This window comes from Crassostrea angulata, chromosome 8 (assembly GCF_025612915.1).
Source record: "Crassostrea angulata isolate pt1a10 chromosome 8, ASM2561291v2, whole genome shotgun sequence".
In the NCBI taxonomy this organism is placed as follows: Eukaryota; Metazoa; Mollusca; class Bivalvia; order Ostreida; family Ostreidae; genus Magallana; species Magallana angulata.
The window spans coordinates 48,040,064-48,056,199 of record NC_069118.1 but is presented as its reverse complement, the minus strand read 5'-3'; the positions used below and the strand labels follow the sequence as shown (position 1 = coordinate 48,056,199).

Here is a 16,136-nt window from a genome sequence, read left to right as displayed (position 1 = left end):
GTCTAATTTGTTCTGCCCTAGCTTTTCCAATATTTTTTTTACATGAATTTCTACTGATATAATTATTATTTTAAGACCAAAAAAAAGACAATTACAACAACGTTTGTTTAAAGGGTCATCTCAAAGTTTGTTAATTTTTAACATAGGACTTTATGAGATTTTGAAGTTTATCAATTTGGCACATTTTTTACATTTTTTTACAACTTCTGCCCTAGGGATTTCTTTTTCTGTTCTACATATTAAAGTTATTGCTAAATGGAATCAAATGGTCAAATAAAAAAACATTTTTTCTAAAAGTAAAAGATATAATAAAATCAATTGGGTTTTTAAAAATTATGAATTTCTTTTTACATATTTATTAATTTTTTGTCATCATCAGATCATTTAGCAAGTCTGACAGACAACCAGAAAACTCATGTTCTGACGGATACAAACCTGCTCAAATTCAACAAAGTTGTGGGTACTGGTATTGTTATATTCGGGTCAGCTTTGCAGCTGAGAAAAGCCGACATTGATGGGATTTGAATGGTAAATCTATTCTCGGTGCCCACCCAAGTCCTCGAGATAATTCAGATGTGAAAGAACAAAAATGGTAAAATGGCAACATAAGGACGTTTTACAAAGAATTTGATGGATGCAGAAGTTACAGGGGCTAGTATTTATTGGGATGTTTTTGATCAAGGTGTGAAAGAAGTTACTTCTTAAAAATCATGAAGCAATAAAAAGGTGATAAACAAGTATGAGTGCAGGGTAACAATATATGCTCCAGCTATTTTTTTCTTGTCATTGAAAAACAATTTTGTTCCTCTTTGAAATCACCCATAGATTTTCTCCAGATCAAATGATTTTGTGCAATGTGTTTGTAAGTTGAATAAAAATAGAAAAAAAAGTTGTTGATGAATGAGAAATAATTCTTTATCTTTTATGGGGAGATCATTACAGTCGGGCATTCGATCACATCCACTAATGCTCGGGGGGCTTTACGATTGATTTTATCATTATGATTGATTAATCATTACGATTGAATTATTCATTTTGATTGAATTAATCATTATGATTGTCAATCATTTTGATTGAATTAATCATTATGATTGTCAATCATTTTGATTGAATTAATCATTGTGATTGAATAAATCATTATGATTGAATTAATCATGTACTGACCGTACTCCCCATTAAAGTCGAAGAATTATTTCTTGTTACTTATATTTTTTCCATTATAAAATGTAAAATTTGAACTTTACACAGAGTGAAAAACACTGAAAAATATAAATATTTCTCCTGAAGGATTTTGTTAAAATGCATGCATTATCATTTCAGGTTTTTAATTTATTTTTTATTTTAACCCTTTTTTCACCTCTATAGAAAACATGTATTGATTTAAATTACATTTTCTTCAAATTTCAAAACCTCATTTGCTTTCTATTAGTAGTTTAGGCCAATTATTTATACTTTTATTAATATTTTAAGTCAATAGCTTATTACATGTATATACACACTCTGCTCGAAAAAAAACAACATTATAGTTATATCTATTAAGACAAAATTGATTGTAGAAAATATTAAAATGATTTCGCTACAGTGCGTATTGTACATGTACAGTTGTTTACAAATGCTGAGCGCATTTGAGTCCCCCAAAGTATGATTCTTAAAAGATGCTGATTTGAATGGTATTTATCACGTTTACCATATACATATATTTACAATAATTTTGTATTGTTTTCAATATTTGTTGTTCTCTTAAAATATGTAAACAAATTTATAGAGTAAAAATTTGCAATTGTACTTGTAGTTATAATTGTTATAAAATTGAGGATTCGTTTTGTTGATGTTTTGTTATTATTTGAATAATAAGAAATCATTGTTTGAATATTATGAGATAATGACAATTGCTCATTGATAACCGTATTTCAGTTACTGTCCTAATTTCAACAAATGCATGGCTGGTGGAACTTTTGATACCAATACACAACCACAGTCTTGGATGGTGAACTGAAGTGTATAGGTGGCGGATGCAGGATTAGGGTTTTTTATAGTGTATCATACATGTATGGTATTGCATCTTATGTCATTGAATCACTGATAAAATATAAAACATGTCTGATTCAATATCATATTGCATAAAAACAAAATGCATCAGATGATATGATTAGTTATTTAATATCCTACATGTATCATATGATACAATACCATATCATATAATACAAAATGATATCAGTAGATAAAATAAATTGATAAGAAATAATATTTTTATTGCATTTTTGAGAGGGAGATAAAGATTTACTCCCGCAGGGAAAATCATATTTCCCGAGGGCAACGTTATATCAGTAAACGTCATACCGTTTATTTTAAAAACGAAGTTTAGTAATTAAAACTTTTAAAAAGACGCGTCTCGTTTGACCTGATGTTCCGCGCCTGGCAACTCGAAGTGATTTGACCCTTTGGATCAAGTTACTGTTACAATGTAGTATATGATATGCCCTCCGGAAATGATTTTAACTGGGTAAAACATCTTCATATCTCCCTCATAATCATGCGATAATAATACATGATACTCGATACAATATCATATGATAAACTATCATATAATACATTATTATACTTTTATGTTAAATACTGAAATCTGACTGGTTTTGACGCAGTTGATAATCCGCTCTATTACCCTCAGCGTTAGCAACACAGTTGGCAACGGGTAACACAACGAATTGTTACATGCGCGGAAATTATGCGCGTACGGTTCGCCATAGAATTCACGTCATTTCTATATAAAAGCAGTACAGTTTTCTTTGAATTTAAGACATTCAGTATAATAAAATAAATATTGCCTGTTTTGGAGGGTAAGAGTTGAAATTCACACCCCTCGAAAACCATTGTCAATGGTTTTCTCGGGGTGTCAATTTCAACTCTTACCCTCCCAAACAGGCACTATTTATATAATATCACATATCGTATGATACAATACAATCATGTATGATAGGATATAGTATAGTAATATCATCATTAGTGATATATTTTCTTATATATAATATGAAATTGCTTTTAAGCATTGGATCCTTATTTTTTGAAAGATAAAGTCCCATAACTGCAGCGGTGTGTGCATAAAAACTGAATAACAAGCGTTGTCTGCAAATGTGAATTATACATAAAAATTACTGTATTATCAAATGGGTAATTTCAAATTAATTGAAGAGCCACTGTAACAGCCACAAACGTGATCTTTAATTGTAGCTTTTGAAGTTGCACTTAACAGCGTTCAACGTTTGTGACATCACCATTTTTCTATATCCTTTCAGTCTTTTTTCTTTCAGAGATATTTTGATTTTACAAATTGTTACATGTAAATGGTATGGATTTCAACTACAAACTGCAACGAGGAATGTTTTAAAAACTAAATCAAGTCACTGACTACTGTAACTTTAAGAAATCCAATAAAATCTCAGGTACGAGATATTTATTTACGCCTTTTGAAATAAGAAACAAATTGCATTGCGTTTTCAAAAATTAGCTCTACAATGGATAGATGAGCTACAAATGTCGATGATATCGCGGAGTTTTAAATAATCCTTCAGCTGGGATGGAATGTGTAAGGTATCAATAGCTGGAAATATTGTTGTATCTTTAGAACTTTTCCTTAAACGTTCTCTTATTGCTGACCTACACATCTGTTTCAAGCTGACGGGTTCTTCAACATTAACGTCAATACGTTTCAGGTTTTCTCTGATGAATAGATTGTTTATGTCGGCGCTAGTTAAATGATACCCAGCCCCTAAAAACGTTTCCAATAAAGTACTAAACTGTACACAATCATTATTCGAGCGAAAACAATTGTGTCCACTGAACTGGAACCAAACATCACTGAGGTTATACATGTTTGGATCCACACCGTGCTGTAGAAGTAGGATTGCCGTGTCACATTTAAAATATGGTCCAGGAATATTTAAAGTCGTTGGGCGGTTGGCCTTAAAGACTCTCCCTCTCCTATGTGAAAAAGAACAATCGTGCATAAATCTGTATACATATATATGAAAACCATAAACGCAGTTAGTGCAATATAATTTTTTGGTAATGATTAAGCATTTATAATTTGTTTCATAGAAAAGTTAAAATACCACGGTGTGGTGTAGTTAAATGTTACCAGATACTTGTTGGTGTGACTTCAAATTGCGTCACACTCAGTTTTGATTGCTACGGCGAGCAAAAAAAGTAACCAGCTCTGACCACAAACTTTTTTTTACTTTTATCTCACCAAAGGTCGTGCTTTGCAAGCTTAGTCTAGTAGGGATGACAATTTAATGACATTGCCGTTTTTATTTCGTTACAATTATGTAAATATTAAAATTCATTTCAGAATTTTACGGACTACCATCGACTAGGTTGATGAGGCGAAGAAACCGCTGGGTTCCAAAATGTAGGTCTTATTATACACTGATGAAATTTGTGTACAAAATAGATCAACGAAGGTTTTGTGGGTTTTGTTTGTTATTTTAATCGTTCTTTCTCAGTCTTTTTATATGTGTCGCTTACTGAATTTAATTTTATCAAATTAAATCAAATGCTTAATTTGATTAGATAGAATAAAACTCCGGAAAGGACTCACGAATACCTTAAGTACAACGTATCTAATTTGTTTTGCGTATTGCGCACCTTAAAGATGGGTCTGTACATTGTAATAAATATTTGAATTTCAGTAATCCGACACAATCACTAAAACACTTGTAAAAATCGCTATTGACGCCATCTTTAACTGCTCTACGTCATCAATGCATATTTTTATGGTACAAGTATTGGCTAAACTTGGTATGACTGAGACATACTAAATGTGCTTTTTAACATTACTTAACATTCACACAAATTTCCTTTTTACATGACAATGTTTTAAAGATAGAATATAACCACCCCTGTGCTCTTGATTAGAAGTATTTTATCATAACAAATGTTAAACCACTCTCAAAATGTTCTGCATAACTCTTAGAATGTTCACAGTACTGTTTATGAAAAATTTAGGAAAATCAACTCTCTGCACTTTGGCATCCCTCCGAAAAGACGAAGTCGATGACATTGTCACTTTTGAATGATACTAAAATCATCATGTTAGTATTATGTCTCAATTCGTTAGACAGTTCATTGTTGATTTTTTTAAACTCTATTGTATTTGCAAGAATGCCTTTTTCCATTATATTCAATTTAGAAACAAATTTTGAAGTGGTCCCTTTTAAAAATCTAAATCGATAATTTTAACTTAAGTAAAATTTTTATGAAAAAAATCACCACAGTGAAAATAAATTGGGTCCGTCGTCCTTAAGAGATCACATTCAACAGAAATAATGTATAGAAATAACAGCACAAAACAATCCAAATTATTTACCCGTAAAACAGACAAGGCCCCCATCGTGTGGTGTTTAACTTTGCCCCGGCCTCTAGATAAAGTTCCACGAGATCTCGAAGAGACGCTTGCGGTCGTCTACAGCTTTTAGCAGACCTGGAATAAGTTCCTCGGTTGATATCAAAGATACTGTATAGTTCGTTTACTGGTTCCTGGAGGTTCAAACACTGTGGACGACCTTTGAGACCATTTACATCCGCCCCTGTTCAATAAATCAAAGATATATTTTACTTGTAAAACAATTAACGACAAACAACAATGTATTAATGAATCAAAAAATAATTTAGGAATGAATATGCAATTTTCTCTAAATTCATTTCATTTTAAATTACGAATTGTATACATCTGAACAGAAATAAAAAGACATTTTATCATAAATCCAGACAACTAACTTTATTGTGTTGATAAAGTTCATTGATGCAGTGAATAAATAAAACTATAGACAAAACAACATCAATTCTTTGTTTCTTTAATAAGTAAGTAAAACTTTTAAAGTAAAATCTCTACCTGAATTGAACAATAATTTAACCATCTCAGCATCTCGCGCATTTGTTGCATAATACAATGGTGGAACGCCCTCTTCAGACGCAAATCGGTTTTCCTGGGGACATAGGTTAACATCTGCCCCAAGTTTTATAAGTTTAGTGGCCAGTTTCAAATCCCTATACCTGAAATTCAGTAAATTTGCATAACATGTAAAAAAAAAATAAAAACACCCGCGGAATACGCATATTTTGGAACTTTTTAAGCACACAATGTGCAAGATCAGAACCAGATTAATTTTAAGGGAGTATTTGACACTTGTTGATATTAATGTGAATTAAAGTACATTATAATTATTATAATTATAATTTTCAAATTTTACAATATTTAACTAAAAAATACGTTTAAAATATTTAGGAAAAGGTATAAATTTTTAAATCACCAGAGGGATTTGAATTGATACGTAGTGAACCTGTTTAACCCCTGCTCTACGCTGTCAGCTGACAACTTAGAGAAAGAAACTATTCATAAAATTACACTTGATTTAATGCATATTTCGATAAATAATACGTCACGACATGAAAGTGTTCCATACCACCTTAATCATAATATTTTCAACTGTAGAAATAATCAAATCGTCATTTATGACTTGAGCCTGTTTGTTCTATTTTGAAATCAACGTGACAAAGTGTATATTTGATGATATTTATTTAGAATAGGTTAAGGTCTGGACAGTGTGCAAATTTACCGTAAGGTGTAGTATAACTATATTTTTAAACTATGGTTTACAAAAATAATTCTCTTGTAGTAAGAGGGTCAATCAAAAAATACGAAGACAATTGGGCTGTCTATCATAATTGTTTCATAAAAGTCATAACTTACAGATTATGTTATGCAGCAACACATATTTTATAGATATATGTAGTTTCATTCCATTTGATGAAGAGGTATTTCAGTTAACCGATTTTAAAACCAATATTTTTTGTCACCACGGCGCACTGTAACGTTGAAAACACGAAGTCAAGGTCACGCACGTACAGTTATTAAAAGAAATATCCAATCCTTATATCACCCTGAGTCTTCTGTGCTCTTCACCATGCAATTTAAATCGGCACTATATCACTTGTCGTCTAATTTATCCACATTTGTTCGAAAATCATGAGTTTGTTCCTCAAAGTTTTCTTATTTTTTACCGCATGTCTCTTCGTTTACAGTAAAAAAATCCCTAAATGTCAGATGACGCTGTTTATTCTATTGACAAAATATTTACAGATATTCTGCTCTCTTCCGGTCTGTTTGAAGTCCAAAATACAGCTACCACAACCCCAGCAAAATATGTAAAAGTTAAACACAAATGTGAAAATAACCTTATACTTATTTTTCAACCACTGAGCATTCCACAGTTTTTATCGGCTTTTTTCGAGTTAAATCCATACTGTTTATTCTTTTCGTTGCGCCGTGACGTTCGGCGACGTTAACGTTTTTAATCAATTTTAAGGACGACTAAATGTCTTTAGTGACTTATATCTGTTCAACAAATCTACATATCCCGTTATTATTTAGTACAAAGTATATCATGACAATTCTTAATTTTAGGTTTCAATATTATTTGTTTTTAAGCCCAATTTATGGAGATATTACTTTCAACATAATATGGTTTATTGTTGACAGATCTAGAACATTAAGTTTGACCGTGCGCCGTGGCCTAATTTTTGCAGGATTAGATTCTAAATAATTCTTAAAAATAAAGGAATATATAAACTTTTTTTTATTTCAAATGGTTGAAAACAATTATTTAAATATGTCTTCTAAATTTAGTAGTTATATGACGCTAAATAACATAGCTATGGCAAAAGTCTTTGTATTTTTTTTATGGACCCTCGTAGATATTTGATGTAATTTGACTTAATTGTTTTTACACAATTTAAGTCCAGGTATCGTCTATTACAAAATGAACTCACATGCATGCTATAACTAAGGGAGTATATTCTTTGAGGACCTTTATTCCATTGTTCTCGGAACATCCATACATTCCTCGCATCTTCAAGGTAACTTCATTTTTAACAAGAGTGTCGACACATTTTAATCGCACTGTAAAAAAAGAAAAAAACAAAATGTTCAGAAAAAAGTAGATATTGCTTCTTCAAAATGTAATGTTTTCAAGATGTTTATATAAGCTTACTGTGTCTTGATACAAATTAATTTTGATGCTTATTCGGAGTTGTTAAAGTAAGCTTACCTGACTTCCAAGCGTAATTTAGTAAATCCTCTTCAGTTTTACACACTGGTGGTTCACTCGAGAAATATTGCAAAATTTGTCCCATCTTCGAACAGCTAGTACATCAATCATGAAAATCTGTTTATAATCTAATGGTATAAAGCAAGCATAATATTATTATTTTCAGAATAAAAAATCCAAGCTCTTTTTAAATAAATGAACCACATATATAACTGTTTTAAATCTTTAACAATGCGATTTTTTTTCTCAATTTTAAATGATCTATCTTGAAGTTTGCAGAAAAGGGCCCCCTTTTTTAACGATAAAAGTATTCAAATTTTTTGACAAAAATATGTACATCAAGAACATGCTCTTAGTCAAAAAATATATCCTAACTTAGACGAAATCAGAATATTTTATTTCTAAAGTCATTGATGAAATGGGTTTCCATACAATTTAATCTTTCTCAATGTTTACTGAATTTGATGTATGTAAACATGTTATTCAAAGCAGTTTCTGATTAATTAAGCTTGTAGATGAATGATTTTTGTTTCAGGAATGATTTTATGTACAATATTTATTCTGTAAAAATACATAATCATGTTTAAATACAAATACTTACCTGAAAACGCACCACAGGTGTGATGATTAGCTGTGTGTGTTTGTATACACCTTCACTTTATCATTGACCTGCCTATGTAAATCTCCGAAATGTGTCATACAAAAGTCAAGTCAGGCGACCGACAGGTTTCTATTTTTGGAAATGACAGCTTTTTCTTCGCATGCATGATCACAAACAAATAATCAAGTGATTAGATAAATGGAGGTCCGTGTTTGCTCCATGTTGGTATTTTGACCATCGCAAACAGACCAAATCATCAACGTTTCGTTTTTTTTCCTATAATGACATTTTCCCGATTTTAACATTTACCTCGATGACATGCTCGATTGTGACAAAGCGGCGGGTGTGACTTGTCAACAGAGGATGCTCACTCCTCCTAGGCACCTTATCCTACTTCTATCTTTTTAGAGGTCCGTGTTGCTCTGTTTTGAATTTGTATTTCGTTTTATGGATTTATGAGATGGTTGACAGTTTGTTATTGTCTTGCCCACATCCTATATCAAGCACTAGGATTAAATCGTTAGCCATACCATGAATTTTGTAAACAGATGTACGGCAGCCATGACTTGGTATAATATCCCTGTTAATTGTATGCTATAATACATTTATTTATACGAACCTAAGAATGGACCAGTCAAGATGCAAGACTTTACCCATATGCGAAGTGCCAAATGAATCTTAGTTTTTTGTCAATTTTTTTTCCAAAGCATATCAGCTTTCAGCTCAGGTGAGCTAAAACAAATGAGACCCAGGGAAAGATAATTAAATCATTGATTTCTTTTACTCTACAGAACCTTTCAAAAATAATCAGGCATTTATCAAATTTGCATCACAGATTTACATAAATGTAGCGTTCCGTTAAAAAAAGCCGACTTTGACATAATGACTGGTTTTAAACATAAAGCAGCTCTTGACTCATCATCAACGTATCAAGATTAAATCATAAAACTTCACCCGTATCCATTGGGCGTGATAACATTTTGATGTAATTAAAATGTTCAAATTCTTATCTTAAAATTTTTATAATGGATAAAAAGGTGCAATGCCATACATTTAAAAAGACAGAAAACTATCAAATGTCATACTGTAAAGTTTTAGGCAAAATATACAAAGCATAATACTATTTGTTATATTAAAAACATCCTGTTTTGTAAACACAATTGCCAGATACAAAGTTCCATATTTAAAATAAATGAGACTTTGAAAACATTAGATAATATTAAACTATCAAACTGAAAAGATAGGTAACTTGCAAATGATAAAAAAATCTAAATCAAATGAAGTGTTAACGAATATTAATACTTAGTAAACAACCGACGTAGCCAAAAACATTATACAAGCTCAGTTTACAAAACAAAGGTTTGTGGGCATCGTATCTCTATTGTACCTGGTTGTTCATGGCATTACAATTCAGGTTACTCATAACAAGTACCTTAGAAACGCATTGTAAATAAATAATAATGGAAAAAAGGATTAAAATTTGTAAACTTAAACAACTCATATGGAGATCATGCTTCCTAAATCTAATACTTTCTAAAAGTTTGTGAGATTTTTGTATTTATTGTATTACAGTAAAACACGCTTATAACGAAGTCCCAGGGACGGGCAATAGTACTTTGTTAAAAGCGTAATTCGTTATATCCGTCAAGTTTACAACATGAAATAGAGACTTGGGGAATGAAATTCACTTTGCTGTAAGCGTCAATTCATTATAAGCGTGTTCGCTATAACGAATTACGCTTTTAACAAAGTACTATTGCCCGTCCCTGGGACTTCGTTATAAGCGTGTTTTACTGTACAGTAAAACACGGTTATATCCGTCAAGTTTACAACATGAAATAGAGACTTGGGGAATGAAATTCAGTTTGCTGTAAGCGTCAATTCATTATAAGCGTGTTCGCTATAACCGTGTTTTACTGTATTGTATTTATACCTATTTATGTTTATTAGGTTTGCCGTATTCCCGAAGGTCCACCAGTATACAGTTCCAGAGAAATAAACAGGCAATTGATGCAGGATTCCACATTATTGGACGAGACTCAACGATGGCAACATTATAACAATTTAACAGACAGACATGTTACAAACAAGTCGAATATGGCCAGAAGTGGCCTCCGGACTCAAGACTGTGGGAGAGTCGGACGTGGCCGGGGCTGGCCGCCGTATTCCAGACTGCGCATTGACAATTGTACATAACTATTTATAAGAATCTTAACAATGAGTATAAATTGCAATTAACAGGTAATGATATGAGTAAGCTGAGTGAAAGGTTCACAGATATAAAATAATTAAATAAACTCAATGAGTCTTTGATGTCCAAGAAATGAAAATCTGATAATTGCACAATGTTGTTTTAAGAGATTAACAGTCTTTGAGACATGACACTCTGTGTCTTTGAAATCACGTATAAAGTCTGAAAAGTGTCAATCACTAAATAAAAAAAGTAACTATGTAAGAAATAAACTGTGAGAAAAAATTACGAAACAGATGTTGAATTTTACAAGTAAAGTAAAAAAAAAATAATTGAACAGTGCATTTTCACGATGATACTACATGTTTATAAGCAAATACAGATCTTAACACGTTGTCTCTAGTTTGATTCGCCGCATTTTATTCACAGAGTGGGACTGTGGTTATGCTCGGTACGATGGTAAATAGACCATTGGCAAACGTTTTACACGCATTTTTATCGAACGCAAGCGCCAATGAATCTATTAGTATATATGCGGAGTTCCTGGAAATTTTACAAGGGGTTTTGAAGAATAATTTTGTATTTCGAGGAGGGGGAACATGCGCGGATCAAAAAAATTTTCCGGGGTGGGGGTTGAAAAGTCAGACGGTTATTTGAGTTTGCCAAGGGATGTCCGAGGCATATTTGGTAAGTTTATAATGTAGACGTAATTGAAAGAAATTTCGCGGGGGGGGGGGGGGGGGTCTGGAACCCTTCCCCTTCTAGATCCGCGCACGGAGAAGACCGATGCCGGTAATTTTACTGTAATTTTAACCATTTTTATTTAATTATTCATGTTCATAATTATCAGAAAACCAATATTACCTTTCAAAGCAGTTGTATCTTAAAACTTAAAATACGAACCATTTAGTCTCGGTGAGTATTGCGTCCGCGTAATAAAATAATGGCAATTTTCAAGAAATTCGGATGGACGATCTGTGTCTTAGGTCGTCCATCCGATTCTTTTTCTGACTAAAAGCTACAGACCTGCAGTTAGACATTTTTAAACTCTTATGGATTATGTCAATTTGTTTGTCTCAAAGAATCATTTTTTAAATCATTAAAGTTTTACCTTAAAAAAAAAGAAAGAAATCGGGTACAATTTTCAATGTCAGCATTTTACAATTTTATGGATAGATAAAATTTCAAGAAGCAACTCTTCATTGCTTTATCCGAAATACTGCATGAAAAAAATTTACATCGCATTTTTTAAATTACAAAAGGATATTCAAAATGAACTTCGATTAACCGCTAACAAACAGGCATAAAGAGAGACTGAGAACCATGTTTCTTCTCTTTTTTTTTTACATCAAAAGAAATTCAAAAATAAATCAAAATATATTTTTTCTTTGTATGCGTTAATGAAAATGTAGATCAAGAAGGGGTTCTTTTTCGTGCAAGCACCTACTTAACAGATTGTTACACGGGTCTACAACGATGACAAATATCGAAAAGGCAATATTGTGGGTAAAGGATGAATGTGTAGTTTGTTTTTAAAGTTTATTTTTGATACATGTAATTATATTTATCTGGATCGGTTATGTTTGTTAGTTTGTTTTGATTATTAAAGAGGGGAATAAAGAAATGAGTAATTTCCAAGGACGTAGCATCGTTTTTGAAAGTGGGAGGGGGGGGGGGGGGCAAACTCATCCAACAAATCTTGACAAGTAAAAAAAGAAAAAAAAATTGTATTTTCCAAAATTTTCAAAATTTCACTCATAATTTCATGATTTTCATACCATTTTTTTTACATGCTACCAAAATGGGGGGGGGAGCAACTCCATGATAATTCAATTTTTTTAATGTAAATTTAAAAAAAAATAGTTGCTTCGAGAAAAAGTGGAGAGAGGACATCTTAATGTCATATAACATGTGAAACTGATTTCCCAAAAGCTTGAAATAATGAAATAATTTTAATGAAAACAATATAAATAGACGTCATTAATCCCATATCAAACGCCATATAACCACTTGATTCTGCGCGTCTTTTTAATAAATTTATAAACAGCGGCAAATTCTAAAATGTATTTTTAAAGGTAATGTTAGCTGCAAGTCTGTAGACCTTGTATGAAAAATTTCGGATGGTAGTCAATTTTTCCGGGATACAGACAGAGCGGTACATATATGCAGCTAAGGTAACTAAGAATGATTCCAATAAAATACTTTGTTGAGTAATGCAAGCTTTTAAGAAAGCAATACTTATATTTGTTTAAAATATAACACTCAAATACTTCGTCTTACATTCGCTATTTGTAGAACAAGCAGAACCAGTATCAGTCTGACCGGCCTCACCATATGCATTGTTGGAATTTTATTGTCCTAGCATTGCAATGCTCTGCATGTACACAATTTCTTTTAAAATTTAAACACTTAAAGTGTTCATCTATATGGCTACACATAACGTACACAAGTGATTCAAAAGAACCCAGACGGAAAACGGTAAAGAATTCAGTCATTGAGTCTACGTTTTATAGAACTAGTAAGAAAACACAATGCGGGTCTGAATGTTTGTAGATATGTCAATCTATCAATATACAGTTTGTTAATTATTTTCGATTGCTAAGGCTACAGCGTATTTGATGAACGTACACACGTGATTCAAAAGAACTCAGACGGAAAACGGTAAAGAATTCAGTCATTGAGTCTACGTTTTATAGAACTAGTAAGAAAACACAATGCGGGTCTGAATGTTTGTTGATATGTCAATCTATCAATATACAGTTTGTTAATTATTTTCGATTGCTAAGGCTACAGCGTATTTGATGAACATTGAACAACATTTTTTCCATGCCACTTTTTTCCATGGAAGATAGCGAATACAAGTATAAAGCATTTATAAAATTTATTTAACTACCTCTTTAGAATTGTGTATGGAATAAATAATTTATAAGTTGCTGCTGAAGGTTGTTTGGTATTTTCGTTTGTAGATGCTTTGCAAGTAACTCAGTATTTTTTTTTTTTGCTTTAAAAGAATTGTTCTATCGGGAGCAATCCCGCGTTCGTTTGAATTGCCAGCGTACATTTGTCATGTCAGTAATACACATTGTGCTTTATATGACGGCCGTGTATACGTATTGTAGAAAAGTTGAGTTTAATTACCATGCATTGGAACCATTTTATTAACACATCTCCCAGTACTGAAACAATTCAAAATGTCTCTTTTACAGTAACACAGTGGGGCGTTAATCGTGTACGTCCAGCTCTACAAGCACATGCACTGTCGTCTAGGTGACGGCCTGAATACAGCTAGCGACTCTCCTATCGATCGGTTACCTGAGTCTCGTAATGCATCTAAATATAGACAGGGGCACAGTTATGAAACAAACAACAAAAATAAGGTCAAAGAGGTTTATCTTTATGATATGAAAATGTACATATGTATAAAAACATTTTGGAATTTTATGTGGAATTATTTTTGCGCGCTACATGTATCAGTTAGTGCATTACAAGAAGCCCTTTCATAACCTCATAAACGTGCGCACCCCAACAAAAATGGACCGAACTGACAACAATTGTTTTTTCAAATACTGACTATAAATTACGAAAACATTAAATTGAATACTCTAGAAGGATTCAAAATTAATTTCTTTACAACTTTGCTTCAATAATGCATTACAAATATTTATTCCTTTTTAAGTTATTGACAAGAAACTTTGGACGCCTCTAACTCCCTAATTATAAGAGCCAGCCCTTTTTTCGGTATACCGAATGAAAGGTCTGGGTAAGACCAAGAACTTGTAAAATACATGTTATAACAAATTTTTATCAGGTAGAAAACTAACACGGAAAATACGCGAATTTTTTTCATTTTTTTTTCTTACCTTTGTTTCAACATCTATACCACCCCTTTTATTTGCATTTAAATAATAAATAAAATATATCTCGCACAAATTCAATGTATTAGCTTCCAAACCAGCCCATCTTTGAGACTCTGCCAGTCATCGTTAAAGCTAAACCCCCTGGACAAAAGAAGTCGTTAAATTTTACTAAAAGAGGAATAACTCAAAACCGGATAGGGATTTTCCTCAACTAAAATATGCAACGACAACATCACGCGGCATGTTATCAGTCCTGAAAATTTCAAAACAATCGGTGAACAAACAAGCGAGATATTAAGGATCAAAGTTGGCGTCTAGAAGAAAAAAAAATAATAACAAATTTGAAAATTTTTCAGAATAATAGTAAGGTTTTCCGCTGAGAGCGGAAAACCTTAATAACAGCACAAAACAATCCAAATTATTTACCCGTAAAACAGACAAGGTCCCCATCGTGTGGTGTTTAACTTTGCCCCGGCCTCTAGATAAAGTTCCACGAGAACTTGAAGAGACGCTTGCGGTCGACTACAGCTTTTAGCGGACCTGGAATAAGTTCCTCGGTTGATATCAAAGATACTGTATAGTTCTTTTACTGGTTCCTGGAGGTTCAAATACTGCTGACGACCTTTGAGACCATTTACATCCGCCCCTGTTTAATAAATCAGAGATATATTTTACTCGTAAAACGTTCAACAATTAACGCCAAACAACAATGCATTAATGAAACAAAAATAATTTAGGAATGAATATGCAATTTTCTCTAAATTCATTTCATTTTATATTACGAATTTTATACATCTGAACAGACATAAAAAGACATTTTATCATAAATCCGGACAACTAACTTTATTGTGTTGATGAATATCATTGATGCAGTGAATAAATAAAACTATAGACAAAACAACATCAATTCTATGTTTCTTTACTAAGTAAGTAAAAATTTTAAAGTAAAATCTCTACCTGAATTGAACAATAATTTAACCATCTCAGCATCTCGCGCATTTGTTGCATAATACAATGGTGGAACGCCCTCTTCAGACGCAAATCGGTTTCCCTGGGGACATAGGTTAACATCTGCCCCAAGTTTTATAAGTTTAGTGGCCAGTTTCAAATCCCTATACCTGAAATTCAGTAAATTTGCATAACATGTACAAAAAAAATAAAAACACCCGCGGAATACGCATATTTTGGAACTTTTTAAGCACACAATGTGCAAGAACAGAACCAGATTAATTTTAAGGGAGTATTTGACACTTGATATTAATGTGAATTAAAGTACATTATAATTAAAATACTTCACCGGTTAAGAATTTTCAAATTTTACAATATTTAACTAAAAATACGTTTAAAATATTTAGGAAAAGGTATAAATTTTAAAATCACCA

General features: G+C 32.1%; 1 protein-coding gene and 1 long non-coding RNA gene across 4 annotated transcripts; both read right to left on the bottom strand.

Annotated features, from left to right (window-relative positions):
* Positions 1-3,037: 3,037 nt before the first annotated feature.
* On the bottom strand, positions 3,038-10,431 carry LOC128158847 (uncharacterized). 3 transcript variants are annotated; one of them, XM_052821816.1, is made up of 6 exons: positions 8,707-10,431; positions 8,106-8,233; positions 7,828-7,957; positions 5,891-6,051; positions 5,366-5,585; positions 3,038-3,978 (listed from the first exon to the last, which is right to left on the bottom strand). In XM_052821816.1, exons 2-6 carry the CDS (start codon positions 8,188-8,190, stop codon positions 3,495-3,497), a joined length of 1,080 nt encoding a protein of 359 aa, XP_052677776.1. In that variant the 5' UTR covers positions 8,191-8,233; positions 8,707-10,431; the 3' UTR covers positions 3,038-3,494. The 3 variants fall into 3 exon arrangements, with proteins under 3 accessions (XP_052677776.1, XP_052677778.1, XP_052677777.1); XM_052821818.1 differs by having other exon boundaries at positions 8,106-8,222; XM_052821817.1 differs by lacking the exon at positions 8,707-10,431 and having other exon boundaries at positions 8,106-8,659.
* A 2,222-nt stretch (positions 10,432-12,653) lies between these two features.
* LOC128158879 (uncharacterized) lies at positions 12,654-15,869 on the bottom strand. Its single transcript, XR_008240052.1, has 3 exons — positions 15,712-15,869; positions 15,181-15,400; positions 12,654-14,227 (listed from the first exon to the last, which is right to left on the bottom strand). It is a non-coding gene; the product is annotated as an uncharacterized LOC128158879 (long non-coding RNA).
* Between the last annotated feature and the right edge of the window lie 267 nt (positions 15,870-16,136).